The 26,600-nt window shown below is 41.2% G+C and overlaps 1 protein-coding gene across 19 annotated transcripts in view; it reads left to right on the top strand.

Annotated features, from left to right (window-relative positions):
• USP54 (ubiquitin specific peptidase 54) overlaps positions 1-26,600 on the top strand; it is a 139,965-nt gene that overhangs the window by 90,985 nt on the left and 22,380 nt on the right. For 16 of the 19 annotated variants that reach the window (XM_047759711.1, XM_047759714.1, XM_047759713.1 and 13 more), the window contains 13 exons: positions 7,304-7,438; positions 9,970-10,083; positions 10,223-10,305; positions 10,733-10,838; positions 10,934-11,080; positions 13,240-13,389; positions 14,961-15,129; positions 16,902-17,072; positions 19,968-20,099; positions 20,226-20,606; positions 20,846-21,077; positions 22,268-22,401; positions 25,849-26,016. In XM_047759711.1, coding sequence (XP_047615667.1) covers positions 7,304-7,438; positions 9,970-10,083; positions 10,223-10,305; positions 10,733-10,838; positions 10,934-11,080; positions 13,240-13,389; positions 14,961-15,129; positions 16,902-17,072; positions 19,968-20,099; positions 20,226-20,606; positions 20,846-21,077; positions 22,268-22,401; positions 25,849-26,016 — 2,122 coding nt within the window. The remainder of the gene's footprint in view (positions 1-7,303; positions 7,439-9,969; positions 10,084-10,222; positions 10,306-10,732; positions 10,839-10,933; positions 11,081-13,239; positions 13,390-14,960; positions 15,130-16,901; positions 17,073-19,967; positions 20,100-20,225; positions 20,607-20,845; positions 21,078-22,267; positions 22,402-25,848; positions 26,017-26,600) is intronic. The other 3 variants (XM_047759718.1, XM_047759715.1, XM_047759716.1) reach the window with 1 other exon arrangement.

Genomic DNA, 26,600 nt, shown 5'->3' with positions numbered 1-26,600 from the left:
CATGAGCTATGGTGTAGGTTGCAGAAGTGGCTTGGATCTGGCAGTGCTGTGGCTATGGTGTAGGCTGGCAGCTGCAGGTCTCATTCTACTCCTAGCCTGGGAATTTCCATATTCTTCAGGTGAGGCCCTAAAAAGCCAAAAGGGGAAAAAAAAAAAAGAGTTAGTAGCAGTGTATAGCATACCTCATGCCTTTGCAGAGGGTATTGCTAGGCACTTCTCAGGGATGACTTGGACTGCTGACTGGAACACTTTCCAAAGATCTTGGGCTGATAAAGCATCAAATTTAGTGACAGCCCTTTTCCTTGACCTGTATGTTCTCTACTCATGACTTCTTTTTGGTGCAAGGCTAGGAAATCCTGAGAGAGAAATAAACAGCTGTTTTTTGCTTAAAGACAAAGTATGTGTTTTAGGGGAAAAAAACTTAAGCAACAGCTGCGTTTGTAGATGCCAGAGCACAAAGAGTTTCTGTCTTTATGGCACTTTTATCTTATTTACATGGTTTTTACTAATCCAAATAATTATATGCTTGTGTGGGTAGAATTGTTTACTGCTTGATCCAAGAGAGATGGGTGGGGAAGCACCTGCTTTTAGTCGTTAAAGTGTTTTGCTTTTGTACTGCATCTAAGAAAATAGTCAATAGGCAAAAAGTAATTTGCCTTTTCCTGAAAATGAAAAGGAAGACCTCTTTGGTTTCACTCTGTGAAGAAGAGCAGAGAGAAATCTCAAAGGTGGATTTTCTGTGTATTGAAATGAAACCATTGGAGACCCCACAGGGGAAAATGATTCCTAGGTTTTGGTTCTTCCTGCCCTTTCTCCCTTTCTGCCATAGAACTCAGCAATTGGAAGAATACCAGTTTTTGTTCCTTATTGGTGCTACCACCTGTTCTTATTGCTGAACTAAATGTTCTTGGCTTTCTTTGGTGTGAACAGGATCTCCCTCTGGGAAAGGTGGGAGGAGGGTGAAAAAGGGAACAGGAGGAGGCCAGTTCCAGCCTTCTGCTCATGTGAGAGGGACACACAGGGGTTAGTGTGCTGCCCTAACAGAGGGGCTTTGTGCTACAGCTTCTTCCAGAGCTGCGGCTCCGCAGATGCATGCTGGGCAGGCTCAGGATTCTTCATCCCTGATACACTTGCTTCTTCCTAATAATAGCAGAGCAAGACTGATAACAATAGCTAAAATAAGAAAATAAAGAAGATGCAGGCAGAGGCTATTCTGAATACATTCAGATACTTAGTGTGTATGGAGAAAGCTGTCTGTAATTAAGAGGTTAAACAATGTTTAGAGTAAGACAATGCCACTGAACGCAAGACCCAGATTGCATATCCACTGTGGGGGCAGGCAGAGCTCTGACTTTTTAAGTCTTTCCCTTTAAGTACTAAAACCCTTGTTATCTAGGTCATGGGAAATCTGTCTCTTTAGAATACATCGTTTATACCCAGATCTCAGACACTGGGATGGTAGTTTAAGGTAGAAACATTTCTGATTCAAGACCTCTCTTCATAGGTCAGTGGTAGACATTAACCCAAAATGACTCCCAAACAGGATGATAACAATAATAATTAACACTTAGCACTTTCATACTGTCAGACTTCAGGCTAATATATAAATAGACAGCTGATAGAGATATAGATAACTTATTTAATCCTTAAATAGCCCTAGGAAGTAAATTCTATTATTAATTTTCTGTTAAAAGAGGAAATTGAAGTCTAGAGAAGTTAAGTAACTTGTCCAAGTTTATATAGTTGGTAAGTAACAGGGCTGGGAACTACTACTCTATGCCGTCTCTCAGTGGAGCCCTGTCATTTCTCAAACAGGGTCATATGAACTACCAGACGCAGTATTTTGTGTGACTGTTTTCTTAATTCTCTCTAGGATGGTAACATAACTAGTGGTATGCATAGGAGAGAAGTTAATCCATTAGGAACTGTTGATGCCTTAGAGTATTAGGGCTTAGTTCCTGAGGAAACCCAGTTGAGAAAGATTAAAGGGGCTGTAGCTTGCATATGTTATATTTGTACAGAACTATCCTGGAACTAATTTTCCATTGGTTTGTTTCAGAACCAATTTTGGATTCTGAATAAAAGATCAGACTTCATCCATCCTTTGCTCTAGAGTTGGAGCCTTTGTGAACAGTTATGTCTTACCCTTAATAACTGAGAAGAGCAGCAGATTGGGGTATGATAGTAATTACAAGTATTGCCAAGCTGAGGTGATTTTATTTCAATATTTCATCAAGTGTTCAGATCACCATATGTAAAAGCAGTCACTACTTCTTTTTCCATCTTCCTTTTTCTTTGTTTCTTCACATTTCCCCAAGTTCCAGAATCTCATTGGTCACTTGGCAGATATCCAGTTGCCTTTTGTGTTTAACTGTGGTCATAGACCTTTCCTTTGGGTCTAGTTTAAGGGGTCACTGATAGACATTCTTCTGCTTCTGACAGCAAATTATGGAAGGTCTTCCCCAACCTTTACTTGATTCTAAAATAGATTTGTGAAAATGTTCTAGGTCAATCTAAAATAACATAGGAGTTCCCATCATGGCTCAGCAGTAACAAACCCTACTAGTATTCATGAGGATGCGAGTTCTATCCCTAGCCTCACTTGGTGGGTTATGGATCCCATGTTACCATGAGCTGTGGTGTAGGTTGCAGATGTGGCTTGGATCCTGCATTGCTGTGCCTGTGGCATAAACTGGCAGCTGCAGCTCTGATTTGACTCCTAGCCTGGGAACTTCCCTATGGTGAAGGTGCGACCCTAAAAACGAAAAAGAAAAAAAAATGTTAAAAAAATAAAGTATCTTAAAGTAATTATAATAGACTTTCCCCCACATCCTAGCTTATTAAATAATACTAAATATGCTTTACTGGTCCTACCTCCTCCATGTCAAATGGACTTGTTTGTAGGGAAATGATAGTAGATTACACAGTAAATTTCTCCCAAGTTGCTGTAGGGATAGATGTTCAATGTTTATGAGGTGGGATGATGCTAGTAAGGGAATAGAGTGACGAAAACAGTTCCAACTTGAAATGAACAGAAGGAGATTTAGTCCCATTGTGCATTACTTTAAGAACAGTTTTTATCTTTTCTAGGTGATTCTTTTATCTGCTTAAAAAAAGAGAAGGGACTTAATATTTTCCCTTAATAAGACCTACCCATATAACATCATTTATTCATTAATTTAAAACTGGTTATTGGTTGCCTTTTACCTGCCAGTATCATTCTAGGTGCTGGGAGTGTAGCAAGGAATTAAAGGACAAAAATTTCTGTCCTTATAATCTAGAGAGTCCAGTTAGACCATAAGTAAGTAAAATACATGATATGTATTTCCTTGTGGTAACTGTACCACAAGGAAAAATAAAACAAGTAAGAGTGGGAGGTTTGGGAGTTTGTGGCACAGTGTAAATGAATATGACTAGGAATCATGAGGTTGCGAGTTCGATCCCTGGCCTTCCTCAGTGGGTTAAGGATCTGTCATGTGGTGAGCTGTGGTGTAGGTCGCAGACCAGGCTCAGATCCGATGTGCCTGTTACTGGCACTGGTAGCTCCGATTAGACCCTTAGCCTGGGAACCTCCATATGCCCTGGGTGCAGCCCTAAAAAAGCCAAAAAAAAGTGAGGTTTGGCAAGAGTGTGTACAGCTTGCAATCTTAAATAGAGTGACCATGAAATATTACATTGAGAAGGTAATATTTGAATAAAAATCTGAAGGGAATGAGTGACCAAGCTATTGCAAGTAAAATATCAAGTAAAATGAGGACAAAGAATTAGCTATTCTAGAGAGTTCCCGTTGTGGCTCAGTGGTGTCGAGCCCGAATAGTGTCCATGAGGATGCAGGTTTGATCCCTGGCCTCGCTCAGTGGGTTGTGGATCTGGTGTGGCTGTGAGCTGTGGTGTTGGTTGGTGGTGTTGGTTGTAGATGTGGTTCGGATCTGGCGTTGCTGTGGCGTAGGCTGGTGGCTGTGTTTCCTCTTGGACCTCCAGCTTGGAGACTTCCATATGCTGCAAGGTACGGCCCTAAAAAGACCAAAAAGAAAAAAAAAAAAGAATTAGCCATTCTAGGTTGGTGAGACCTTCTATTCTTAGCTCACATAGGCAGGTTTATAAAGTAAGTCTGAAAAATAACCCTGGAATTTTTTTTTTTTTCTTTTCTTTTTTGGCTGCTCCATGGCATATGGAGTCCCTGGGCCAGGGATCAAATCTGAGCAGCAGTTGTGACCTACGTTGTGGCAGTATCAATGCGGGATTCTTACTGCTGTGCTGGGTCAGGGATCAAACCTGTGTCCTAGCACTGCAGAGATGCTGCCAATCAATCCTGTTGTGCTACAGTGGGAACTCCAACTTGGAATTTTTTTTTTTTTGGTCTTTTTGTCTTTTCAGGGCCGTACTCCCTGCATGTGGAGGTTCCCAGGCTAAGGGTCTAATCAGAGCTATAGCTGCTGGCCTACGCCACAGTTACCAATGCAGGATCCAAGCTGCATCTGTGACCTACACCACAGCTCACGGCAACACCGGATCCTTAACCCACCTCAGGGATCGAACTCGAAACCTCATGGTTCCTAGTTGGATTTTTGTTTCCGCTGGGCCACGATGGGAACTCCGGAATTTTTTTTTTAATCTGAAGAAATTACTAACAAGGATTTGAAGCGAGTGACATTCTTTGGCATGTTGATATATAACTCATTGCTGGTTGAGTTGTTTGTCTGGGTGGTTTTGTCTAGATCGGAGCCTTGTGATGTCAAGGAGCACTTCGCAATCTCTGAGTGGAAGGTCTGATACCACTTGAGAAGGACACCCCAATCCAGATGCCACTTGTCACCACTCTTTGTTTCCATTCTCAGGATATCACATTAATCATTGTTTTTTTTTTGTCTTTTTGTCTTTTTTTGTTGTTGTTGTTGTTGCTATTTCTTGGGCCGCTCCCGAGGCATATGGAGGTTCCCAGGCCAGGGGTTGAATCGGAGCTGTAGCCACCGGCCTACGCCAGAACCACAGCAACTCGGGATCCGAGCCGCGTCTGCAACCTACACCACAGCTCACGGCCACGCCGGATCGTTAACCCACTGAGCAAGGGCAGGGACCAAACCTGCAACCTCATGGTTCCTAGTCGGATTCGTTAACCACTGCGCCACGACGGGAACTCCTAATCATTGTTTTAGGTGAAGGTAAAGATGGAGACAATAGATACATTTAAATACACCAAAAGAAAAAAACAAGACAAAACAAAACTGCTGCACTTGAAAGACACCAGAAAACTAGAAGAAGGTATTTGCTACAAGTGGTACTCAGGGAAGAGCCAGAAAAACTAAATGTAGTTAGAAAGACTAAAATTAACAAGTCTGACTTTAGTAATTTCTGACAAAGATAAGGAGAAGTTTATTCATATTCATGAAGTGGTGAAAATTTAAGTTGGCATAGTAAAAAATTGGAGATTGCCAAAATATCTGTCAGTAAAGAAATGCATAGGGATTCCCTGGTGGCTCATTGAGTTAAGGATCCAGCATTGTCACTGCATTGGCTCTGGTCACTGCTGTGGTGAGGGTTTGATCCCTGGCCTTGGAACTTTTGCATGCTGTGAGTGCGGTCAGAAACAACAAAAATAGGATGATAAGTTCCCTGTCGTGGCGTAGTGGTTAATGAATCTGACTAGGAACCATGAGCTTGTGGGTTCCATCCCTGGCCTCGCTCAGTGGGTTAGGGATCCAGCCTTGCCATGAGCTGTGGTGTAGGTTGAAGACGCGGCTCAGATCCTCTGGCGTGGGCCGGCGGCTACAGCTCCAATTGGACCCCTAGCCTGGGAATCTCCATATGTCACGGGAGTGGCCCTAAAAAAGGCAAAAAGACAAAAAAAAAAAAGGATGAGAATAGATAAATAGGTATGATATAGTAACCTGATAAAAAATACTATACAGCAGCGGAAAGATATGAAATATGTGGGTAACCTCAAAAATGATGCTGAATTTTTTTTTTCTTTTTAGGGCCGAACTTGTGGCATATGGACGTTCCTGGGCTAGGGGTCAAATCAGAGCTGTAGCTGCTGACCTACACTGAAACTTGCAGCAATGCTGGATCCTTAACCCACTGAGCGAGGCCAGAGATCAAACTGCGTACTCAAGGATACTGGTCAAGTTCTTAATCTCCAAGCCACAGCAGGAACTCTTATGCTATCCATGAGGATGTGGTTTCAATCCCTGGCCCCGTTCAGTGGGTTAAGGATCCAGCAGTGCCGTGACCTGTGCTGTAGGTCACAGATATGGCTCGGATCTGGTGTTGCTCTGGCTGTGGTTGTGGCCCCTAGCCTAGGAACTTCCCTATGCTGTGGTGTGGCCCTAAAGAAAACAAAAAAAGTAAAATTCAATGTGATACTTTTTTTGTTTGTTTCAGGGCCACAACTATGCATAGGGAAGTACCCAGGTTAGGTGGTCCAATTGGAGCTGCAGCTGCCAGTCTATGCCACAGCCACAGCAATGCCAGATCCAAGCCACATCTGCGACCTACACCACCGCTTGCAGCAAGTCTGCATCTTTAAGCCACTGAGCAAGGCCAGGGATCGAACCCACATCCTCATGGATACTAGTCAGGTTCTTAACCTGCTGAGCCACAATGGAAACACTTTAGTGTGATCCTTTTTCACATAAACAAAAAATACATACACACAGGCATTCTATGTGTTATTAAGGGATATATACATATACATGTACATACATATGTAAAAGTATTCAAAACAGAAGGTTGTGCAACAAACTCTTGATAGTGAGTAGTGATAGTGAGTGGCTGGTCTGAAATGGGATTTTAGCTTTATCTGTAGAGTGGAAGTAAACATGATGGATTTCTTGTTTCTAGGGGTTAGATATATAGATGTTTGTTATTTCACTCATTTTATTTTTTGGTAATTTAATGTAGGTAAACAATTTAAAAGAACGGGACCAAGTTTCATAGGATGAGCCCCCAGAGAATAATTTACCAATTCATTTATATGTAATTTATCTTTTTGCAGTAGACAATATACCTCTGTCTATATCAGAGGAAAGGAGATAACTGCATTACATTAACTCATGACCTTGATCTGTCTTAATATGTCCTTGATGGTGGTGTCACACTCAGATGAAAGAACAAAAAGTAAAGATTCTTTATTATGGATCTTGATTTTTAACTCTTTTATTAATAACCACAAGCATGTCAACTTAGGGGAAGTACATTTGATTCCATAGCTGTAAGTACAGAAATGCTAGCATGACAGACTGAGGTGTGTAGAAACTCAGTAACAGCACTGTATTTTTCCCCTTGTCTAACCTTTTCCCTACAGGGAATCTTTAACCAGTTTCAGTGTAGTAGTGAAAAAGTGCTTCCATCTGACACTCTCCGCAGTGCTCTGGCAAAGACTTTTCAGGATGAACAGCGTTTCCAGCTGGGAATTATGGATGATGCTGCGGAGTGCTTTGTAAGTGCTGGCCTCTGGTCCTCTTTGATTTGGGTGAGACTGTTGATGGTCTCCATCAGGGACTAGCTGCTTTACCATAGTATTTACTGTGCTCCTGGTCTTTACAATTAGAACTAGTTTCTCAGAGCTCTAAGCTATCTTTGCTAATGCAGTGTGCATTGCCTAGTAGGTTTATTCTTTTTCCTTCAGGCTTAAGGTAGTTTTGTGCTTGTTACCACACAGAACAGTAGCTCTCACCTTCAAAGGAGATAAGGCTTGTTAAAATACAAGTTACTGGGCCCCACTCCCTTGAGTTTCTGATTCAGTAGATCTGGATTGGGGCTTAAGAGTAGCTTTAATAAGTGCCCAGGTAATGCTAATATGGATGCTGCTAATCTGGGGACTGCACTTTGAGAACTCCTGTGTTACTGAAGATAATTAAACAGAATAGTTGAGTCCTTAGCACAAGTGTGATGTGCTGTTTAGATCGCTACATTACTCCCAGTAGCTTTTAGTAGATGACCCTCACTCTTCTGAGTTCTGGGTTCTATCCGTTCACCTTCAAAAGCCTCTGCACAACCACTAAACAATCTGAGAATGATATACATCTCATTACAGGGTAAAATCTAGGCTAAAATCAGGGGTACTCCTGAGAAACTGGATTGCTGATTTGTTGCTGGTGAGAATGTAGAATGTTATAGCCACTCAGGAAAACTGGTAAAAAACTAAACTTCCTGAGGATAGGGGTTTGCTCACTCACTCATTCCAAGGCCAGCCAGGGCTCCTAGGAAGCCAGCTCCTGGGACTGGCTGTCTAAGCCTAGGGTGCCCCAGGATGGGAAGAGCAGCCTGGGAAAGTAGACACCAATCCTGAACACACATGCCAGCTCCTCTCTGAAGTGACTCTCTTGTTTGGAACAGTTGCAAAATTTCCTCTTTTTGGTGTTGGTTAAAAGATAACACAAAACATTTTAATAAAACTTTCCAAATATTTCTGAGGACAGGAAAAAAAAAACTAAAATAAACTTGGAAACTAGCATGATTCAGCGGTTGCATTCCTGAATGTGTATCCCAGAGAAATGAAAATGTGTGTTGATACAAAAACTTGTACGTGAATGTTCATACATGCTTTATTTGTGGGGTTTTTGTTTGTTTTGTCTTTTTAGGGCCGCACCTCTGGCATATGGAAGTTCCCAGGCTAGGGGTTGAATTGGAGCTGCAGCTGCCGGCCTATGCCACAGCCACAGCAAGACCACATCCGAGCCGCATCTGTGACCTACACCACAGATCAGGGAAATGCCCGATCTTTAACCCAGTGAGTGAGGCCAGGGATTGAATCTGTATCCTCATGGTTACTAGTCAGCGCTACAATGGGAACTCCCAGATGCTTTATTTATAATAGCCCCAAACTAAAAAGTCCCAAATGCTTTATTTTTTTCTATTTTTTATTTTATTTTATTTATTTATTTATTTTATAATTTTTTTAATTTTCCCACTGTACAGCAAGGGGGTCAGGTTATCCTTACATGTATACATTACAATTACATTTTTTCCCCCACCCTTTCTTCTGTTGCAACATGAGTATTTAGACAAAGTTCTCAATGCTTTTATTTTTATTTTTATTTATTTATTTTTTTTTATAATTTTTTTATATATATATATATTTTAAATAACTGAACTTGTGGCATGTGGAATTTCCTGTGCCAGGGATTGAATCTGCGTGGCAGTGGCAGCAACCCCAGATCCTTTAACCCATGGCACAGGCCAGGGTTTGAACCCGAAACTCTATCATGACCCAAGCTGCTGCCATCAGATTCTTAACCCACTGCACCACAGTAAGAGCTCCCCAAATGCTTCTAATGAGTAGATGGCAAAACAAACTGTGGTACTTCTATACCATGGAATACTGTGCAGCAATAAAAAAGGGCTGAACTATTGATTTATGCAACAACTTGAATGATTTAAAGGTATCAAGCTGAGTAAAAACCATAATGTCAAAAGGTTATATACTACATGATCCCATTTAGGTAACATTCTTGAAATGATAAAATTACAGAGATAGGAGAACATATTAGTGGTTGCTAGGTGTTAGGGCTGGAATTGAGCAAGTAAAGTTATAAAGGGATTGCATGAGGGAGCCTTGTGGTGATGGAATGGTTTTATATCTTGATTGTGGGAATGGTTACATGAGTATACAAATGACAAAATTGCATAGAGCTACACACATAAATGTATGTAAAACTGGTGAAATCTGAATAAATTCTGTGGATTGCACTGATGCCCATTTCCTGATTTGGATATTGTACTATAGTTATGTCAGATGTCACCAGTGGAGGAAACTGGGTGATGGGTACGTGGACCCCCTGTACAATTTTTTTGAAATTTTCTATGAATTTATATTTATTTCAAATTAGAAATTAAAGAAAAAAAAACACAAAAAACAGAGGTATTCCTACCTTCCAAGAGGATTACAGTTTCTCTGAGTAAATTGCCAACCAGTTTGTACTTTTGTTTGTTAAGTATTATTGATATACTGCTTTTGTTCTTTATTAGGAAAACCTCCTGATGAGAATTCACTTCCACATTGCTGATGAAACCAAAGAGGATATATGTACTGCCCAACACTGCATCTCCCACCAGAAATTTGCAATGACATTGTTTGAGCAGGTGAACCTTATCTCTATCCCCATCACTTCTTAGACCTTTTCTTCAAGAACACTTTATCCTGGGATGTAGGGTGTCAAATGGGTGCCAAAACAGTTAATGACTGTGGCTGCTGGTTTTCCTTTCTTCTCCCCGGGCTCAGTGTGTATGTACTAGCTGTGGCGCCACTTCTGATCCGCTGCCTTTCATCCAGATGGTGCATTATATCTCCACCACTTCCCTTTGGTGAGTCTTACAGGGTTCTCTGTTTGTATTCTTAGGCACTCCTTCAGTTGACTAAGTTTAAACTGAAGGCACTCAAATAGCTCGTATCCTTATTGCTGAGTCTTTGCTCCATTGTAGGAACTCAGAGCAATAATTTAAAAATAATTTTTGTTCTCCTTCTTTCCTCTCCCTCCCCTTTTCTTAGTCTCCGTTCTGGCCAGCAAAGTGGGAGGAGGAGTGGGGATTCTATGAGCTTTGGATCTGGGGACAGGCAGAGGTACTCACTGTGTTTGTGGGACACTAAGGCTGGTCAGGACAAGGGTCTTTGGCATTGTGGGCAGAGGAAGAAAACCAAACATGTGAGTTAGGAATTTGCATGAATGATTTGTCTGCTTTATAACTCTGTACAAGTCCCAATGTCATCCCCATTCAATTCCTCATCTTGAAGCAATCAGGCTATTTGTATGCTGGAAAGACGAGAAAAACCCTCACCAAGCATGTTTGGTGAGCTGCTGCAGAATGCCAGCACCATGGGGGATCTGCGGAACTGTCCGGTGAGTTAAGTCAAGGGTGGGGTTCAGAGTGGGGAGGGGAACTGAGGCAGAGCCAGTGGGAAACATGTCAAACTAGCCTCATGTATGTATTTCAGAGCAACTGTGGAGAGAGGATTCGGATTCGCCGTGTGTTGATGAACGCTCCACAGATTATCACAATAGGACTGGTATGGGACTCAGACCACTCAGACTTGGCAGAGGATGTCATTCACAGCCTGGGCACCTGCCTTAAGCTGGGTGATGTGAGTGTTAGTTATCTTTATCTCTCATTTAGTGTTTTTGTATCTTAGTATTCCTCAAGGGAAAAGGACTTTGAACACAAAGGTATATCCTAAATGACAGATATGAAAGAATTTTGGGAGTTCCCATTGTGGCTCAGCGGTAACAAACCTGACTAATAACTACGAGGACACAGGTTTGATCCCTGGCCCCACTCAGTGGGTTAAGGATCTGGTGTTGCCGTGAGCTGTGGTGTAGGTTGCAGGTGTGGCTCAGATCTGGCCTTGCTGTGGCTGTGGCATAGGCCAGCAGCTGCAGCTCCAATTCGACCCCTAGCCTGGGAACTTCCATATGCCATGGGTGGGGCCCTAAAAAGACAAAAAAAAAAGAATTTTGGAAAATAAACTGTGTATATACATACCTATACATGTGCATGGATGTCCATGCTTACATACCTCCTTTGCATGGGTGGCAAAGGCTTTTTAGAAGACATGATATGATCTTGGCCTTGAATGGATGGGCAGAGCTTAGCTACTGATAAAAATCAGTTAATTCAGGAGTTCCCGCTGTGGTGCAATGGGTTAAGAATCTGACTGCAGTGGCTGGAGTCTGCAGAGACGTGACTAGAGCTACTATTGGGAGGTGAAGGAGGTAGAAGCTGGTGATTCGAGTCCTAGAATATTAAGTTTATAATGGGGAACCATTATAAACTTAATGGTTTGTTGGGAAGGTAAAGAAGTGGTTTGGATGAGAATTCTAGTGGGTTTTCCATGCATCTGCAGGGAAATAGGTAAACAGACTTTAGACTTGGAGTCTTTACCTTATCAGCTGCATGCCCTACTAGCCAGGGTTTCCCTTCAGTTCAAGAGAAGAGCTAGAAGTTCTATGCTTTTCCTTTCTACTGATTTTCCTCTGAGGTGGTCCTTTGACTAAGGAGATCCCTTGCTGTTGTAATTATTTTTTTGTCTTTTTAGGGCCTCACCCATAGCATATGGAGGTTTCCAGGCTAGGGGTTGAATCCGAGCTACAGCTGCTGGCCTACACCACAGCCACAGCAATGTGGGATCTGAGCAGCATCTGTGACCTACATCACAGCTCAGGGCAACGCCAGATCCTTAACCCACTGAGCAAGGCCAGGGATCAAACCCTAGTACTCATGGATACTAGTCGGTTTCATTAACCACTGAGTCACGGTGGAAACTCTCCTTGCTATTATTTTTTAATGTCATTAAGCTATAGTTAAGGATAAGTGACTTATCTGGGATCTTATTTTATGTCTCTTTGCCAGGGAATCTCTGACACGATATACACAATAAAATCTCATTTTTCTAAATTTCTATAGCCTATGTATTCTGTTCTGTTCTAGTTTTGTTTTATTTTTATGCTTATTTTCTCAACCAAATAAATTTCTCAGTGCAAGAGTCCTTTTCTTCAGTTATTTTCTATGTCTCTTAGTACAGTGCTGGACATCTAGGAACTGAAATACTGGTAAGCAGATCAGATGGCCAGATTGTTCTTTTTTTTTTTTTTTTTGGTCTTTTTAGGACCACACCTGGGGAATATGGAGGTTCATAGCCTAGGGGTCGAATTGGAGCTATAGCCGCTGGCCTATGCCACAGCCATAGCAACACCGGATCTGAGCTGCATCTGTGACCTACATCACAGCTCACGGCAATGCCGGATCCTTAACCCACTGAGTGAGGCCAGGGATTGAACCTGTGTCCTCATGAATGCTAGTCAGATTTGGTTTCCACCGAACTACGATAGGAACTTCCAGATTGTTCCTTTTAAGGGCTTTCTTACCCTTTACTTAGTTTATCAGCAGGAAATTTTTATTTGTGGGACCAGCTGATAAATATCTTTTGAAACTTGAGAGTGTTCTTTATTTTATTTTTTCCCAACTTTTCTGACTCTCCTATGATAGGCCCCAGCAAGAAAATATTGTTAAAAGGTATGAAGAAACATTATGACCTTACCAGTAGGCCATTATCTGTCTTACTTTTTGCTAAATTTTGCCTTTTTAGGTTCATTTCTGATGATTAATGTGGACTGGCAAAAAATCTTAGCTGAAGGGTAGAGAAGCAAGTCAGTAGCTTAATTAAGAAATGATGGAGTCTGCTGAGAGATAATGTGAGAGGGTTGACTATGTGACTCTTCTTTCCTTTCTCCTCTTTCCCCACAGCTGTTTTTCAGAGTGACAGATGACCGGGCCAAGCAGTCTGAACTGTACTTAGTCGGAATGATCTGTTACTATGGCAAACATTATTCTACATTCTTTTTCCAAACAAAGATCCGCAAATGGATGTATTTTGATGATGCTCACGTCAAGGAGGTAGGAATATTTAAGCCCTTCTTGACATGTTTGGTGACTGGAACAAAAAACTACAGTTATTTGTCTTCAGTGATTCATTTTCATAATTTTAATGTCTGCCTATCTATTGAATTTATGAGAGTATCAGTCCTGTCTTTAACAACAGAGTAATAAGATCCTTGAGGATAGGAGCAATATACCTTCTACTGTTTTTTCTAAACCCCTATATCAAACATTCAGCACAGTTTTGTATTTAGAGTGAAAAGGCTTTTTGAAAAATATGTTAATTGGTTGGTTTAAGCAAAGACGGTCTAATGCCTCAAGTTAGGTTATAAGCTTAGCACGAAGTTCAAAATTCCAAATCTTGGAATTAACAGTGTATAATACTTTGTCTTAGGGCTGTTATGAATTATTCTCTGATTGTTATCTCCCTGAAGTACTCTATCCTAGGTTGACAGATTCTGTAGAGAAAATAAGGCTATGATGATATTTAAAGCTGGAAACTTGGTACTATCTAAACCACAGAGTCTGTGGCTGAAGTAGTTTGGTTTAGGTGATCTGCCTCAGTAAGGAACCCTCTTTTGATGCCAGTAGCTAGGAGACTGCTGACTATAATCTATACCAATCCATGGATCTTACATAGTCTTTACTATTTGTCTGCCACAAATAGTAAAGTCTTTGTCAAATTCTCTGATTCTCTTCATATCTTTTTTACTGTTTTAATTTTGGGCAACTTACATAAATTCTTTGAGCTTTAGGTTTTTATTTGAAAAATAATACCTGCCTTCTAAAATATGAAATAAGACTTGTATGTAAAAGGCATATAAATGTGTTTCAGTTAAAATAACTGTCATAAATTTATTAAATGTCCGTTATGAAATAAGCACTATGCTAGTTTTCTGACTCCGAGAGCACATCATCTAAGAATGCGACTGGTTCAAACTTCAGAGAGGATGAGTTTGGGGATTTGGTTGGATTGTTGTTTCCATGGCTATTCTGTCGCTCTTTTCCACTGCCGTGGCAGCGCTGAATCCGGCACAAAGCTAAGGCTGAGGGGTTCAGCTGTCTATTCTAAGCAGTTTGACATTTTATGTCCTGCTGTGTGTGAACTCTGAAATGGAATGTCATTTTTCAGTCTGTGAGAGTGTTTCTGCCTGATCTTTAGCTTTATAAAAATGATTTTAATATTTAGGATAAAATTATAAAAATACAGATTTCAAACAAGGACTTTTATTTGATGTCTGTGAAAAGATTGATCACCAAGGCAGCTGAATTCACCTTACATGACATATTCAGCTTTGAGAACTTTTATTCATATTTCACAATTGAATTGATGTTTTACAGAAATGAAAGTAATTTCATTCATTATTCCTATCTCTTATAGGGTTTTTAGTGCTTTCTAAAAGGATTTAACAAAAAAAGACAACAAAAAATTCTATTAAGTTTAGGTCTGAGATCTCCTTTGTTGTCTCTTTGGCCAGCTCTTGTCTTTTCATCTCTTTTATCTTCTTTAAAAATAGAACAGAAAGATATGTGTTGAATTGTGGATATGAAGTATATTTGCCATGCCTTTCTGGTTGTTTCTGATTCAGATTGGGCCCAAATGGAAGGATGTGGTGACCAAATGCATTAAGGGGCATTATCAGCCTTTGCTGCTGCTTTATGCAGACCCCCAGGGTACCCCAGTGTCTACCCAGGACCTGCCCCCCCAAGTTGAGTTCCAGTCATACAGCAGGACGTGCTACGATAGTGAAGATTCAGGTGAGCAGCCTAGCCCTTTACTTCTCCCTCCCCCTCCAACGTGATCACTGGACAGTTGGGTCTCAGCCCTGAGCCTAGCACAGAACCCAGCTTGGAGGAACCCAGTTTCTTTCTTATCCCTGAGATAAGAAAGAAGTGCCAACTTGTGCGGAAGCCCAAGTTGTGCCAGCCTTCGTTTCCTTCCAGTGTTCAAGAATGTGTTACCTAGATAATCTGACCCCGATTCAGAAGTGAGGAGGAGTTCCCATCATGGCTCAGTGGTTAATGAATCCGACTAGGAACCATGGGGTTGCGGGTTCGATCCCTGGCCTTGCTCAGTGGGTTAAGGATCCGGCGTTGCCATGAGCTGTGGTGTAGGTTGCAGACGTGGCTCGGATCTCGTGTTGCTGTGGCTCTGGTGTAGGCTGGTAACTACAGCTCTGATTAGACCCCTAGCCTGGGAACCTCCATATGCCGAGGGAGCAGCCAAGAAATGGGAAAAAGACAAAAACAAACAAACAAACAAACAAAAAACAAAACAAAACAGACGTGAGAAGGAGATTGTGTTGATTTAGACTGAGATGTTAAGTTTGTGAGAGAAACCTCACTATTTAATCTTCTAATATTGCTAAGGTGACTGATTCTTACTAGCAGTTTAACAGTGACATACCAGAAAAATAGTATGTTACTATAAAGCTAGTCATTTTGTTTGAGATGAGATACTTTTATTTTATTTTATTTTATTGGTCATGCCTGTGGCATGCAGAAGTTCCTAGGCCAGGGATCAAACTCCTGCCACAGCAGTGACAATGTCAGATCTTTAATGTGCTGCACCACCAGGGAACTCCAGAGAGAATTTTGTTTTAAAATGCCAAGTGCAGTAGCAATATTCCTCAGCTTATGACTCAGTCGTTCACTTCTAATTCAATTGTTTGGAACTTAAATCATGTTTTCCTGTAGAAACAATTTGCAGCTTGATGGGCTAAAGTCTCAGGCTATCCCATAGAAACTCATCCTATACTAGAAATATAACCCTAATGGTTTTGGCTTGATTCCTAAAAGGAGGGAAAAGAAATGTTCTTTTCCCCTTCTGGATCTAGGGCTGGCCCTGAGTATAATTTCAAAAGAGAAGATACTTGTCTTTGGAACCCTTTCCCCTCCCTTTTATACATGCCTCCTGCTTGGTATGTTCTTCCTACGCTTGTGTCCTGCCTAGACTTGCTCTCCTTCTTCCTTCAGTCACATTTCCACTGTTGTGCTTCTCTCAGCTAGGTATTCAGAGGAAAGTAGTCTAATTGAACTGATTCACACTAAAGTAGAAATAACTGCCTTACAATGTCTCAGAGATATTACAAGTGCTTATAATTTGTGATGTCAACTATATTTCTTAAAGTGACTTTTCTGGCAGTATCGGAGAAAAATTATGGGATAGGGAAACAACTGGTTATGTGTACCAGGTCGGCCTAGGACTCTCCATCTAAGTAGACCTTACTTTTCACAACTTTTCCTTTCTTCTACTTTTTCCCCCATAGGTTTTCTAAAAGCCCCACAGTTATTCTCAATGGCAGGCAAAGTGAGGGCTTCAGCAAGGTAGGGGCAGGAGTGGGAGGAATTGTGTGTGTGCCTGGGTTATCTGAAGTTGGGTGTTGGGAAGACTGGCTCTGGTATAGCCTTCTCACCCTTCTGTCTAGTAAGTTCTTACCTTATGGACCTTTGTTGCCATCCAGCTCTTTGCCTTGTCTCTTTTCACTGTCCTCTCTTTCCTCACCTTTGCATGTGTCTCCTTCCCTCAGGGAGGGAGCCCTCGATCTCAAGTGATACTCGAACAGATTCCTCAACGGAGAGCTATCCCTACAAACACTCCCACCATGAGTCTGTGATCAGTCACTTCTCTTCTGATTCTCAGGGGACAGTCATCTATAATGTGGAGAATGATTCCACGTCTCAGAGCAGTCGGGACACAGGTAGGGACTAATACAGTGGACCCTGCTTGCCTGATTCAGTTCTGCAGAGAGGGTCTCCTAAGAAAAAAGAATTGGGGCAAGTCAGAAATGTTTGTCATACAGAAGGGGAAATGCAGAGAACTTGGGTAACTGAGTGGGAAGAAAAGAAGCAACATAATTCTGAATGAATGGTGATGTTCCACTGGACATGGTCCTGTCAATCAATAAAGACCATTGTAATGTGATTATTGATGTGATTGTTTCTTCTGAAAACTGCTTTTTTCCTGTTCCATCCCTGTCATTCTCATGGTGCTCCATTAAATCCCTGTGGTCTTGCACCTCGTGGTGTTCTCATGCCAGACTTTGTTTCAAGTGAAGGGCTTTGAGAGAAAGGGCATATTTATGGGTGGTAAAACCTGCTCATCACATTGGTAGGCTTGCTGAAGGGCAGAGAAACAGAAGAATGGAAAGCTAGCCTGTTGGTTATTGTGAGTTCCACACAGAGACCATTCTTCAATTGCTATATTAATCTGTATAAGATTGTGCCTCTGTCAGTGGAAGAAGTCATTACAGGGCATAATAGGAAGAATAGTGAGTGACTGACTACTGAGATGAAAAGTTCATCGCCTGAGGTATAGAATAGTGCCCATACTCTCAGACACTTGGGAATTAGTGATCCCATGGCCCTAGGTTGGTGCTTTACATCCTGCACATGACATTTTTTTTTTTAATAGAGAATTTCAAACATATTCAAAAGTATGCAGAATAATATACAGCCCCTTCATGTGCCCATCACCTATTTCAATAATTATAACTTGTGGCCAATCTAGTTTTATCTGTACCTCTGGTCACTTCCCCTATTCATGGATTATTTTGAAGCAAATCTCAGATGTTATATCACCTTTTCCATAAATATTTCAGTATGTATCTCTAAAAGAATCATTTTTTAAACATATCATTATCACACTTAAAAATATTAATAACTCCTTAAAACTACTTAATAACCAATGGGTGTTCAATTATCCAATTATCTCATAAATGTCATAATTTTTTTTAAATGTCTTTTTTTTTTTTTTTTCCTTTTTAGGGCCACACCTGCGGCATATGGAAGTTCCCAGGCTAGGGGTCAAATCAGAGCTACAGATGCTGGCCTACGCCACAGCCACAGCAAGGAGAGATTCGAGCCGCATCTGGACTTACACCGCAGCTCACAGCAGTGCTGGATCCTTAACCCACTGAACGAGGCCAGGGATCGAACCCACAACCTCATGGCTACTAGTTGGATTCATTTCCACTGAGCCACAATGGGAACTTCTAAAAATGTCATAATTTTTTTTTTTGTCTTTTTGTCTTTTGTTGTTGTTGTTGTTATTGTTGTTGCTATTTCTTGGGCCGCTCCCGTGGCATATGGAGGTTCCCAGGCCAGGGGTCGAATCGGAGCTGTAGTCACCGGCCTACGCCAGAGCCACAGCAACTCGGGATCCGAGCCGCGTCTGCAACCTACACCACAGCTCACGGCAACGCCGGATCGTTAACCCACTGAGCAAGGGCAGGGACCGAACCCGCAACCTCATGGTTCCTAGTCGGATTCGTTAACCACTGCGCCACGACGGGAACTCCTAAAAATGTCATAATTTTTTAATGATTTGTTTGACTCAATCCAAATGAGGTCTACATGTCGTTGGATTCATGTTGGATTTCTTTTGAGGACTAGTGCATAGATGTCTGCTACAAAGTGTGATTGTTTTTTTTTTTTTAGATTATATTTCTGAAACTGTGAACCAGCAAGAAACCAAGTCAATAAGTAAATAAGGCATATTTTCCAGGAGAGGCAGGTGTATTTTAAGAGTCTATGAATGATTGGGCATAGGGGAACATGCCCATTGGTTTAATATTTGTAGATTTAGTTGTTCTAACGGATTTCTTCATTTCTTAAATCTTTCTTATGGGCCCAGAAATAGCAAATGATTGGATAAAAGCAATACAGGATTGCATGGATAATTGAAAATATGTAGCCCCATCATTACACTGCTGATAGCTGAATATGTAGGTATTTCATAAACTAACATATGAAAACAAATTTCTGTTAGCTTTCAGACATTTCAGATACCTAAGGGATTTTTCCACTTTAATTCAGTTGCTTAATTCATCTCTGGCTTCTAGCACCTTAGACGATTATGTCCTTTAGAATCTGACCTTTGCTGTTGTCAGATCATACTCATATATTCACATACTGTGGGTATGAAGTATGGCAAGTTACATAAAAGAGCCCAGATTTCCCAAGTTTCCCAGTGATTAGCATTGAGGAACTAGGAAGTATAGTCTCTGGGTGAAGTCAAGTTTGGTAAAGCATAGGTTAGGGCTGGGGATGAGAATTATTCAAGGTTCAAATGTCCTTTGAAATTGTTCATATTTAAGGAATGTTTAGAACTAGTTCTTAAAACCATGTACAATCACAACTCTTGGGGAGAAGGCTGGGGTACCTGGAATGATACCAAGTATTATAAAAATTTTACTTGGTGTGTGTTGGTGAATAAAATAGAAGGAAAGCTCTGTCTTCAGTTTATGAGAGTGAAAATGTATTGGTACATGACATTCTTTTATAATCTTTAAAACTTTGGCCTTTTAAAAACTACCAAGTAAGGTGTCCTGAGTCTCTGGGAAGGATTATGAGCAGAATTGAGATTGGTAATTGCTCAGGAGACATTGTATATTTGGAAGTTCCCATTAAATACTTTATCTTTTCTGCATTTATGTATTGAGAGCTTCCTGCTAAGTCACATGGCCTTGGCCTCTGCAACTTCTGATCCACTAAGTTTGTGGCACTGCTAAAAATCCCAGAGGGAGAATACGTTCTCAAGAGGATGGAAGTCAGTCTCAGATACCAGCTTACCCCCATTTCTTTGTGTTTTTCAGGCCACCTGACTGATAGTGAATGTAATCAGAAACTCCCATCCAAGAAAGGGTCACTGATAGAGCGCAAGAGAAGCTCTGGCCGGGTCAGGAGGAAAGGTGATGAGCCACAGGCCTCAGGCTACCACAGTGAAGGCAAGCACCCTGCATAACTTCTCTTTATTCATCTGTTTGTCACACTTCAGCCTGTGGCTTCTCCTGTCTGCAGGTGTCCAAGATGACTTTAGACATTTATAATTATTTCATTCTTTGTGTTTTTAGGAGAAACACTGAAAGAGAAACAGGCTCCCAGGAATGCCTCCAAGTCATCCAGCGGCACCAACAGACTAAGGGATTTTAAAGAAACAGTCAGTAATATGATCCATAACAGACCATCCCTGACTTCTCAGACCAACCTAGGAACTCCCTGTGGAGGGAGGGGAGGAGACCAGACTGACAAAAAACCTCCTCGGAATCTGCCTTTACACTCTCTTGACTGGGAAGTGGAGAGTACCAGCAGTGAGTCAAAATCCAGTTCTTCAAGCAAGTATCGTCCAACATGGAGACCCAAACGGGAGTCTCTGAATATTGACAGTATCTTTAGTAAGGACAAAAGGAAGCACTGTGGCTATACCCAGCTTAGCCCCTTTTCAGAGGATTCAGGTGAGGGAAATAGTCCGGGAAGAATTGAGTTTCTGAATAAAGTTGATTTATGTATTAAAAAAAAAACAACCCTGGGTTTTCTAGTAGACTTGGCAAGGTACCTTTTTACCTTGAAGGGTAAAAATTCGGAGGTATGAGTTCAGTAAAAGTGTAACTAGAGGGAGGGGTTAGTTATGTCTTGATTTGAGGCAGATGGTAAATCTACCTCCTTTTTCACACTTGTCCTTTGATTGGGATAGCTAAAGAATTTGCTCCGGACGAACTAAGCAAACCACCTGCTTATGACATTAAAACTGGTGGACCAAGCTCCCAGTACAAGATCTGGGGCCCAGCACGGCCAGGCTGTCACCTTTTAGAGCAGCATCCTCGCCTAATCCAGCGAATGGAATCTGGCTATGAGAGCAGTGAGAGGAACAGCAGCAGCCCTGTCAGTCTGGATGCAGCCTTGCCTGAGAGCTCCAATGTCTGCAGGTATTGTTTGGCTTTTGTCTCTTATAGAAATCTGTGCCACCAAGAAAGAGGTTTTTCTCCTCTGACAGTGGAGAGATGGACTTTATTACCATCTGGTGGGCAAGCAAAGTATTGTGTTCAATCAACTTTCTGTGACAACACCACCCTCTGCTGGGAGAAAGAGCAAAGGTGTTTGAGAAAGGAGAGACAACTTTTTTTTTGTTTTTGTCTTTTTGCCATTTCTTGGGCCGCTCCCGTGGCTTATGGAGGTTCCCAGGCTAGGGGTCAAATCTGAGCTGTAGCCACCAGCCTACGCCAGGGCCACAGCAACACGGGATCCGAGCTGCGTCTGCAACCTACACCACAGCTCCCGGCAATGCCAGATCTTTAACCACTGAGCAAGGCCAGGGATCAAACCCCCAGCCTCATGGTTTCTAGTCGGATTCGTTAACCACTGAGCCACGAAGGGCACTCCAACTTTTAAAGTTATTTACTACTTTGTTTAGTAAATAACTTAATGAAAGAATGAGTTAGTGAATCAAAACTTATGTAATCCTGTGATTAGAGAGAAAATCCAATTGTTATTTAGGATTTTTTTTGAGGGTCACTGGAGATTCTGTATCTTATGAAGCCAATGATATTCATAATTCCATAAGATAAGGATGACAGTTTAATAGTGGTCACTGCACCCTGTACATACGGCCCATTTACTTTATAAAGTTTAAATCTCCATACATTGCTTTTACTGAATTGCCTCAGAGACAAGTTTCCTAATAGTGTAGCTGCTTTGAAAGGAGTGATATCTTCTAGAGGAGTGATAACCATATCCTCATACTTTTCCACTGCTCTTCCCTGGCCACAGGACCCTGTTCAGTTTTATACATGTGAAGATGCTACAAAAGTGTAAGAAAGAGGAAGGCAGTCCATATGAGAGCATTTGTTTATTAATTCATTAAATAAGTTTTGTGCCAGATACTGTGCTAGATGCAAAAAAAAAAAAAAGTGAATGAGGTGAGATAAGATGGAACAAGTGGGTATTTCAATTTTTCAGTAATTTAGCAGATATTTTTGATTATATTAGTTTGATGTTTTGTGGTTTTTTGGTGGGTTTTTTTTTTTTTTATCTGTTTTTGGAGGGAATTTGGTCCTAGGAATGTTGCTAGTTATCAGCCTTCTGATGCTTTCACTAGACTCTAGTTTCTCTTTTGAAGGGATCCAAATGCTAAGAGATCAGCTGGGTTGGTACCTTCCTGGCGTCACATCCCAAAGTCTCACAGTAGCAGCATCCTAGAGGCAGACTCCATTGCATCCAGGAGTGGCTGGACAAAGAATCAGCCCCCATCAGGTAAGCAAAAGGACATGAGATTTGGAGAACTGAATTTTACGGCCAAATCTGTTTAGAAAACAGCCTAATCTGATCACATTTGAAATTAGAGAACAATTGTATTTTGGGTATCCCATCAGAATGTAAATGTGAAGGCATTTGATCGGCTTCATCTCTGGATTTACTTTTTTTTGTTGCTCTCTGTCATGGCTTGCCTGGTTGTTCTTTTCCACCCTGAAGAGAGCCCTGGTGGCACCAGGAAGGAACAGAAATATGATAAAGAATTAGTAGCACCTGCTTTCCTCAGAAGAATAAGTCCCAGGGCTTTCTTTGGTATAGAGGCATCCTCTTGGTAATGGATTTTTTATTGTTTAGTACTATGAATTGAGAAAACAAGGGGAACTTGTAGGCTGTCGGTAAAACTGGGAAATAAGCAGGTCAAAATTACTTTTTCCCCTGCCTCTATAACACTGGAACCGCGGCAGTGCAGATCTTTTTTTAACCCACTGTGCTGGGCCAGGGATCAAACCCATACCTCTGCAGTGACCTGAGCTACTGCAGTCATTGTTTTTCCTTTTTGAATGTGCCTGTGTGCCTCCTTCACGAGGTAAGTTCTAAAGGAGTGATCTGACTCTCTGACACTAGTTGTAAATGACTGAAAATAGTTTAAAGTATGCTTTCTCTAAGAGAAACAAGCATTTTAACAAGTCAAAGCCTGAAGATAAAGGAATATTGGAATTTTAAGTATGAGACACTAAGTGTAGAGAGAGTTGAGGTGGTTATAGGTTTAGTATCCTTTTTACATTCTTTCCACACACACATATTTATAGTTCATATTCAAACAAATAAAATAAATACATCCTTTACTTACTCAGAGCCGAAAATTGAGGTAACTATGTAGTTTTCCCAGCATGGAGATGTTTTGTAATGCTTGAGAGAAACTGTGAGTATTTAACACTGTTTAATCAGCTGAGGACTTCTGGGATCTACTCGTCTGACTTAGAGATCAATCTTCTCTGAAAGATGTATTTCCTTTTTTCCCTGGTCTCTTAGACCATTTGGGAGTAGAGTGTGTGGGAAGAAACCTAACTATGGTCTGATTTAATGAGCTTCTGTGTATAGATATGTGTCCAGCTCATTAGGGAGATGAGGATAGAATACTATGTGCTAACCTGTAGAGGTGAGACCAGGAACATCACTGGCCTGACCACCAGTTCTCTTTTTTCTTTAAATGTATAATTAAATATATTTAATTAAAGTATAGCTGATTGACAATGTTGTGTCAATTCCTGCTGGACAGCAAAGTGACTTAGTCATGCATATATATAAGTTCTTTACCAGTTTTCTTGATGGCCACTGAAGGTTCTTAGAGGTGGCTGAAAGGGAAGTATACAGCAGGAGTAAAAAGGCATGAACTCTCTTTTAAGTATGATTGCCTTAGGTTGCTGACATCTGGCAAAGCAGAACAATGCCTGTAAAAGCAGAAAGCTCTGAAATCCTGGGCGGGAATAGGTTATAGTGAGAAACACATGGAAGAAATTCATGCTTCCTAATAAAATTATATGCTTGGTTTATTTCCCACGCTTTATTTTATTTTTTTGTCTTTTGTCCTTTTTAGGGTCGTACCCACAGCGTATGGAGGTTCCCAGGCTAGGGGTCTAATCGGAGCTATAGTCACCTGCCTACGCTGGAGCCACAGCAATGCCAGATCCGAGCTGCGTCTGCGACCTACCCCACAGCTCATGGCAACGTCAGATCCTTAACCCGCTGAGCGAGGCCAGGGATCGAATCTGTAATCTCATGGTTCTTAGTCGGATTCTTTTCCGCTGTACCACAATGGGAACTCCCTATTTCCCACATTTTAATTTGTCTCATATTAACTACATTGCTTTGAGAAACTTGTGATTTTGCACGAGCCTATTCTCCCTTCTCTTTTCTTTGATAGCCAGTAATTTTTCAGCACAGTAAAGATTGAGTCTCATGATTTTACTGATAGCCCTAATTCTGGACAAGTTGGATAGAATTCACCAGCTGGATCCCCCAACTGGTAAAAGATATTTAGCAAGGAGTTAGAATAAATTACTCACATACCATACTACCTCACTATCCTCTTTGTGTAATAAACCCTATTTTTTTATCTGGTGACTTTGATCACCCTTTTAAAAAATTACAGAAAAATGAGTTCACCAATTCAGTAACTTGCCCTTTGCATCCTCAAATTGAAGGAACCAGTGTCACCATTATGGTATATATCTTTCTACATCTCTTTCTATGTTCGTATAAGTGTATAAATAAGTTTATTACTATCATTTAAAAATAAAAGTCGTGGAGTTCCCGTCGTGGCGCAGTGGTTAACGAATCCGACTAGGAACCATGAGGTTGCGGGTTTGGTCCCTGCCCTTGCTCAGTGGGTTAACGATCCGGCGTTGCCGTGAGCTGTGGTGTAGGTTGCAGACGCGGCTCGGATCCAGCGTTGCTGTGGCTCTGGCGTAGGCCGGTGGCTACAGCTCCGATTCAACCCCTAGCCTGGGAACCTCCATATGCCACGGGAGAGGCCCAAGAAATAGCAACAACAACAACAAAAAAGACAAAAGACAAAAATAAAACAAAACAAAACAAAAAAAGAAAAAAATAAAAGTCGTACTATACATACTCTGTCACTTGATTTTTCATTCAATGTATCATGGACAGCCATTGTTTTAGATCTATTTGGTCCATCTGTGAATACTGATAAAATTAAATTTTTACTACTATGGATATTTTACAAACTCACTAAAGAGGTAGTGGAAATTAAGGGGGAGAAATTGACTTGCTTGAGGCTTCCTGGTGAGTCGGTGGCAGCAAGTGGTAGAGAATGCTCCCTGAGGGTTAAAAGCATGGCTTGTGAATTTAACCTATCTGACTTTAATTCAGCTCTGTCACTTGCCATCTTTCTTACTTTGGACAAGTTATTTATCCTCTTTATGACTCAGTTTCTTCATTCCTAAAATGTGGGTGATAATAGTATTAACCTTATACATTATGGTATGTACATTAAATGAAATAATATGTGTAAATTTACATACTATGCCTGTCACATAGTAAATACTCAACAAGTGTTAGTTGTCATGTTGTTATTGTTGTTATAAAGCACTCAATTATAAGAATTCCCTGGTGGCTCAGTGGGTTAAGGATCTGGTGTTAGCTATGGCTCAAGTCACTATTGTGGCTTGGGTTCATTCCCTGGCTTAGAAACTTCCGCATGCTGTGGGTGCAGCCAGAAAAAAGCACTCAATGATGATAATATTAATTATTCATGGCTCAAGTCTCATCTGAAACTCATAGTGGAAAGCACTATTCAAAGATAAACTCCACATTGAAGCCAAGAGTTACAAAGGAAAAGCAGTGCAGTGGCCATAAATAACAGCAAGTGCTTACTCTCGGTTATGGAAATGTGGCGACTTATCTTCTTCCTTGTTTATATTCCAGGTGGGGAGATGCCTTCCAAAAGTGAACTGGATGAATTGCAAGAAGAGGTGGCCAGAAGGGCGCAGGAACAGGAACTTCGAAGGAAACGGGAAAAGGAATTAGAGGCAGCTAAAGGGTTTAACCCTCATCCCAGCCGCTTCATGGACTTAGATGAACTTCAGAATCAGGGTAATTGTTGTGAGCGTTAGGTTGTGAGTGACAGGGTCAGAGAGAGAGAGGGGAGAAAAGAATATTCAAGCTCATAAATCCTGTCTTCTCTTTAGCAAAGTTTTATTTTATCTTAATTCAGCCTTTCAATGAGAGCTAAAGTAGGAGGTAACAAGCCTATTGATTAGAGACAGGCACTGATTTGGGGCCCATTTATTAAAAGTCTATAGGAGTTCCTGTCGTGGCTCAGTGGTTAACAAATCCGACTAGGAACCATGAGGTTGTGGGTTCGATCCCTGGCCTTGCTCATTGGGTTAACGATCCGGCACTGTGTGAGCTGTGGTGTAGGTTGCAGACACGGCTCGGATCCGGCATTGCTGTGGCTGTGGTGTAGGCCGGCGGCTACAGCTCCGATTTGACCCCTAGCCTGGGAACCTCCATATGCTGCAAGAGTGGCCCAAGAAATGGCAAAAAAAAAAAAAAAGTCTATAGATTAGAGATAGTGTATTGTTCATGAAAAATATTTCTGATAAACATCTATAGAAGATATAAATTAAACTACTCACACTTTAGAAGCAGCAGGAAAAGACAGTGAGTGAGCCATA

The sequence above is a fragment of the Phacochoerus africanus genome, chromosome 15 (genome assembly GCF_016906955.1).
Source record: "Phacochoerus africanus isolate WHEZ1 chromosome 15, ROS_Pafr_v1, whole genome shotgun sequence".
Taxonomy (NCBI): domain Eukaryota; kingdom Metazoa; phylum Chordata; class Mammalia; order Artiodactyla; family Suidae; genus Phacochoerus; species Phacochoerus africanus.
The sequence above is the reverse complement of the archived record's forward strand: the minus strand, read 5'-3'. Positions and strand labels throughout refer to the sequence as shown.